At 34.0% G+C, this 6,352-nt stretch overlaps 1 protein-coding gene across 1 annotated transcript; it reads left to right on the top strand.

Moving 5' to 3' along the window:
- Window positions 1-298: 298 nt before the first annotated feature.
- LOC107616662 (tagatose-6-phosphate ketose/aldose isomerase, putative (Mog1/PsbP/DUF1795-like photosystem II reaction center PsbP family protein)) lies at window positions 299-3,895 on the top strand. The gene is made up of 7 exons (XM_016318616.3): window positions 299-700; window positions 1,252-1,331; window positions 1,435-1,495; window positions 2,035-2,092; window positions 2,288-2,345; window positions 2,814-2,886; window positions 3,606-3,895. Exons 1-7 carry the CDS (start codon window positions 413-415, stop codon window positions 3,696-3,698), a joined length of 711 nt encoding a protein of 236 aa, XP_016174102.1. The 5' UTR covers window positions 299-412; the 3' UTR covers window positions 3,699-3,895.
- Window positions 3,896-6,352: the final 2,457 nt, after the last annotated feature.

Raw genomic sequence — 6,352 nt, 5'->3', positions numbered from 1 at the left:
ATTTTAGAGTTTAAATAAAACCAGTTTTAATTTGGTTTAAAACTAAACTGAACCATAAAAATTGGTTTTTAATAAACTGGTTTTCATAAAAACTATGGTTTCAATTCAGTTTTTTATTTAAAAAAACTGGTTTATTTAAGATAGTTTCAGTTCAGTTAAAATTCAGTTCAGTGAAACCAGTTTTTTTGCACAACCTAGCTTCCAACCTTAATTATGAGTTATTATTTTTATTTTTATTATAATTTTAAATATTTATTGTTGGATTAAATGATTTGACCTATTAGTATAACGGGATCCGTTGGCGGTTTGGTTTTCAATAAAAATTCTTCCATAGAAAATTAGAAATGACTCGAAGACATGGTGTTCTGAAGAATGATACCCCACGTTATCATAATTATCAAGGGTTCATTTGATGGCAATTCTCAGTCTCCAAACTCCGAATCCCATTCCCGCCATCACCACAACCACCAAACACTTGTTCCCTTTCACCTCTAGAAGGACCCTCTTTCTCCAAACTCCTTTTCTTTCCATTGCCATTGCCCTCATTCCACAAGCTCCACTTCTCCACTCTTCAGCTCAAGTATCGCCCTCCAAGCCTCTCCTTTCTGCCATCGAAAACACCAAATCTTGGTTTCAGTTCTATGGTGATGGCTTCGCCATTCGAGTCCCTCCTGATTTTCAGGATATCATGGAACCAGAGGTAACTCATTCATTCAAACTAACTGCACTATATTCTGTACGAGTAATGCTAGGGAACCAACACTTTAGCAGCCTATTTCAGCCAACAATATAATAAGTTGCCAAACAAGCTCAAAGCAAACTAAAATGAGCTTTTGTTGAGTTTATATTTTGGATGGTTCTTCTAATTGTGTTTCGGATGTTTTGCTATTAAGAGTTTCGGATTTTTTTTTTCTCATGTTAAATATTGGCTTCAGTGTTGGTTGTGTAATATTGGGGGATTAGCATTTCAATCGGCAATATCATTAGTTCTATATGATTTTCTTGTGTAAGATGTGATGTGATTAGTTGTTGGTAAACACTTTGAATCGGTACTGTGTTAAAATTAATCGTTATTTCTCTGTTCAAGTCTTTCCAATTTTTTGGAAAATTAGTTATTATAACAATTGAAAGTGGTTGGTGAAAGAATATGAATACATAGTTAGGAACTTGGAGTGTGCCAGTGATAACACAATGTTACTGTTGAAAATTGAAATGTTCAGTTGAGTGAGCTGGTCCTCCATTTGCTTGTAGGATTTTAATGCTGGGCTGTCTCTTTACGGAGACAAGGTGAAGCCAAAGACATTTGCTGCGCGATTTGCATCTCCCGATGGGTATTTTGATTAGAAAAACTCCCAATACCATGCTTCTTTTCTTGATATGCATTTAGATATGTTTAGATGGAAACCTCAGCATGTTGTCTTCGGTTGGAAACAGATATGAGGTTCTGAGTGTTGTTACTCGACCGACCAATCAACTTAAAATCACCTTCTTAGAGGTAATCAAACCGTTACATTATTACTTATAGTTACCTCGGTTCTCTTATTTACCTTTGTATCAAGTTCTTCATTTTGCATATTGCATATTGAATTCTCTCCAAAGAAATACTTGTAATTTTAATAACAAAGACTTGGCATTTTGCATATCGCACATCAGAAAAAGCTTTCAATGCCACTGCAAAGGCTTGGCCTTGTATTTTATCTTCTTTATCCTTTTCAATTGTTCCCCATTTGGTTCCTTTACGGTTGAGTATCAAGCTAGCATTAGTCTTTCTTGGTGCAAGATTTCGCTTTCGTTAGTTACCGACAACTTGAAGAACTTTCTTCTCTTGATAAGAAATTGATCTGATGTGTTCTATTTAAACTTTGGGTATCTCTGTCTTTCGCTAAGAATATGTGTTGTCTATCTGCCATCTGTTCCTGTAACAATGTTTTTACAAGTCAGTGTAACTGAGAATAGATTTATTTTTGTTGTTTGATTCTTGATATAAAATCCAGAGAGAACTTAAAAATAACATATTCTTCTTGACCAGCGCAGGCTCAGGATATAACTGATTTAGGCTCCTTAAAGGACACAGCAAAAATATTTGTTCCAGGTGCATATTTAAGTTTCTGTAATCTGTATGCCTTGCATTGGTTCTGAAAGATGATTTTTCCTTCTAAGTTTATCTTTGTGGCATAGAGCATTATCTAGCTGCATTAAGTTACTTAAACGATATGATGCACTTAATTGCGATTTCTGTTTTTCTTAGTTCTCTTGTTTTCTTAGTTAGCCCTTGACTTACTTGTAGGTGGTGCAACACTTTATGCTGCACGATCCATAAAAATAAAGGAAGATGATGGCTTTAGGTAAGTTGGTTTTCAGTGACTTGAGTTATACCAAGTTTTGGTTGGTCAAGTGATAGGTAAGTTTGTCTCTTTTTCTGCAGTCTCGAGTGTGAGTCTTGGGTAAAAGATAAAAACCGATGCTGGGAGAGTTAGAACTGGATTAGTAAGACTCCTTACAAGAGAGTTTGGATATCGATCGCAGAGACACACAAAAAGAAAAGAAGACTTGAACTATATAGGTCAACCTGTCAAAGGCTTTGTCTTTGAGGATAAAATCCATGTAGGAATTTCTATTTTTAAAAATAAAACGGTGAAGAAAAAAAAAAGGGGTGTCTAAAGAAATGAAGGTCTACAACTATCTACGGCTTGATTAATTTTGTAATTTGTATGTCATCTAGAAGCAACCTTGTTGAGCTCTATTACATGCCACATTGAGTCTTTTCTCCCCCCTATAACTCTTTAACGCAGCGTTGCCATTTCTGATTTCAGGACTTACTATTTCTATGAATTTGGTAGAGATGAGCAGCACATAGCATTAGTTGCAGGTGTCAGTGGTGGAAAGGTATGTTACTACATTTGCAAGTTGGAATTTGCAGATATCATTATATCGATGTCAATAACTTTTATAAAAGTTTAGACTCGTCACTTAACTATGGTTTAATACTATGTTAGTCCTTATTCCTTCATCAAATTTTCAATTAGATCTTTATAATGTAGAAGTTTGTAATTGGGTCTTCATATTAGATAAAAACTTTTAATGAAGTCTTTTCTAACTATTTTTTGTTATAAAAATACAAACTTTTTTTAAATATTTGTTTTTGTGTTTGATGTAGAATGAATTACGAAATATTCTAAAAGCAAAATATTTTAAGATTAGTGTTTTTTTTTCTGAAAAATAATTATTACTAAGAATCTAATTAAAAAATTTTATCTTATATAAGGAGTCAGTAACAAACTTTTTATCTAATATAAGGATCTAGTTAAAAAATTGATAGAACTATAGGACTAACAGAATAATTAAAACTCCAACTAGTTTTTTGTTTTGAATGACCATTCAACTATAAGATTAGACGTCTGTAAAATAGTTTAATATTGATAGCACATATGGAATACAAGTTAATCTATGAACAATTTAGGTCAGCAACTCTAGGTAGTTGGCCCTCTAGGCTATAGCCAAGTACAACAGTACCGATGAAGTAAATCCTTACTACTGATGCATGCAAATCTTTTCTATAATTCCATTTCCATCTGCATAAATTTCTGGTCCTCTATATTGTACAGGCAATCATTGCCGGAGCAACGGCGCCACAATCCAAATGGGACAGTGATGGTGTAAAACTTCGATCTGCTGCTGTATCGCTTAAAATTCTCTAGTCATATGCTCGAATTTCTTAACTTGTTACTTTCACAGTGTCGCTCATTTTTCCTATGCTATAGTAGCGGTTCTCAATATTTTTGTACTAATATTATATATAAAAGCTCCAGTGTATGGAAGATCAGTTTGATTCTTTTGGCATTCACTTGTATGAATGGCTGATAACGTTAAAATACAAACATCAATTCACTTTGCACTGTTCTGAATGTTAGTTTTTTTTTTTTTTTTTTAAGTTTTCAGAAATAATTCCAGCTTCCAAATTAAAGTAATAAATGCACACCAATGACTAGTAGCTTTCTGTCAAATTTAGATATCGATGTTTTGCTACTTCCATGTATCTTCATGACATTTGCTAATCATAGTTTGAATTTGTTTGTTAGTAAGGAAGGAACAATTATGGAATTAAAAGCTATGAGGTTTATTTTATAACAACATAATATTAGTATGGGGCGCGCAACACATCCATGTAACCAAGTTGGCACAAGCCCAAATAGAGTCACGCGCATTAATGACGAGTGAAAACGCACGCCCGAAAACCCTTCGTTACTTCGTGCCCATTATGAAAAAACGTTACTTCTTTTTCAACACGAAACCGCTCATTCTCTTCGAATCTCTCTCAAAATCACTCAAATTTCAGTCACGTTCTCTGCAAAAACCACTACTGGAGAAGAATCGCGAGAAGATTTGGCAAGGAACAACCAGAAATGAAGAAAACAGCAACAGATATTCACCTTCCTCCTCCTTCTCATTCTCCTTCTTTTTCGCGTTCCTTCTTCTTCACGTGTTTTCTCCTTATCTTCATTCTTTTGTTGTTATTGCTGTTGTATTTTTTTTTGTCTTTTCCTCTTTCTCTCCCTGGTGAAGAAGGTGAGGAAAAAGAGTTTTGAATTGTGCAGAATAGAAATGAATCGAAATGGCCAACTCCACTGAACCGAACATCATTCATGTGCTGAATAAAACGTCATGAACATTTAATCATCAAGAAAAATATTTCTACATGCACAAAGACTCAATTGAACAAACTAACAATCAAGTAAATCAAAATGAGCAACTTCACTGAATCGAACAACATTTATGTGCTGAATAAAATGTCATAAACATTCAATCATCAAGAATAGTATTTTTCCATGCAAAAGAAGTTAACTGAACACATAACAATCAAGTGAACCGAAATGGTCAACACCACTGAACCGAACACCAATCATGTGCTGAATAAATGTGATAAGCATTCAATCAGTAAGAAAAACATTTTTGCATGCACAAGAACTCAACTGAACACATTAACAATCAAGTGAATTAAAATGAGCAACTCCACTTAACCGAGCAAAATGTTGGTGCTGTTGGTGATGATTATAACGAAAGAAGAATTTACGTGCGCGAATTTGAAAGAAGAAGGAGGAGGAGAAATACTATTCTTGTTGATTGAAAGTTGATCACCATTTATTCACCACAAGAACATTGTTCGGTTCGATGGCCTTTGTGATTTTGATTCACCAGATGAATGTTGTTCGGTTCGGTAGCCTCCTTTTACTTTGTTTAGTGTTTAAGATTATTGTGATAGCATGCAGCAATTATTTCCTAGCTGTCTCAACGTAATAACCTCATTCAACTGATTTGAAGTTGAATCATTCATTGTTTCCATTCTTATTACGTTGAATTCAATATAGATCAATAATGAAGAATGCGAGCAGAGAAGAAAAATGCGAAAAGAGGAGAACGACGAATTTTATTAGGTTGAAGAAGAAGAAGAACGAAAACGCGAGAAGTGAACAAGGTTTACGTTGAGAAAGGTTTATCACGCAGCAGAAGGCGTTATATACGTTATATGAGGCGCGTGTATAACAAACGCATAAGGGAATTGTGGAGGCTCGTCTGATTGAAGTTACTTGGATAGTTTGGATGAAAAAATTATTGTAGAGCTTTTTCCTATTAGTATATACCAAAATTAATCACCTATATAAAATATATATTGAAATATAAAATACACATTAAAAATTAGTTAAACTATATGTGTATTTATTTAAATGCATTGTAACTAATTTAATGATTGCGTTTTAGTATGCACTTAGCATTTTTTTTTATCATAAATAACATCATTAGTACTACAAATAAACCTTTTTTATGTGGTGAACTTACATATGGTAAACGGTTTACAATTCATTTATTACTGAGTCTGTTAAAAATAAATCATTAATCAATTATTCTCATAAGTGATAACTAATCCAAAATATCGATAAACTCATAACTTATCCAAAAATAATTGACGTTTAAATCAAGAAAAAGGAAAAACAACACGTATATTTAGTGTACATATTACTTTGCTCAAAGAAGCAACAAACATAAGTGCAAGTGTATAACAAGCTCCAACTACCGACCGTTCTTCAATTCTTGTCCTTCAAGAACAAAGTCTCCACTGCATTCATTTCCAAAACGGTCACCACAGCTGCTGAAACTTAGAAATAAGGCATTCAAACTCAACTCAGTAGTCCTTAAACTCCAAAGATGGCTTTGCGCCAAGCTGAAGCCATCCCAGCACAAGCACCATCTTGGCACCTTGCGTGTTCTTCACGCTCCTCTGCGCTTGCATCATCATAGGTGGGAGTGTCACTACAAACAAAATGTGTTTTAGCGACAAATTTTTAGTGGCAATAAT

This window comes from Arachis ipaensis, chromosome B9, assembly GCF_059453495.1.
Source record: "Arachis ipaensis isolate K30076 ecotype BB chromosome B9, ASM5945349v1, whole genome shotgun sequence".
NCBI classification, from domain to species: domain Eukaryota; kingdom Viridiplantae; phylum Streptophyta; class Magnoliopsida; order Fabales; family Fabaceae; genus Arachis; species Arachis ipaensis.
The sequence above is the reverse complement of the archived record's forward strand: the minus strand, read 5'-3'. Positions and strand labels throughout refer to the sequence as shown.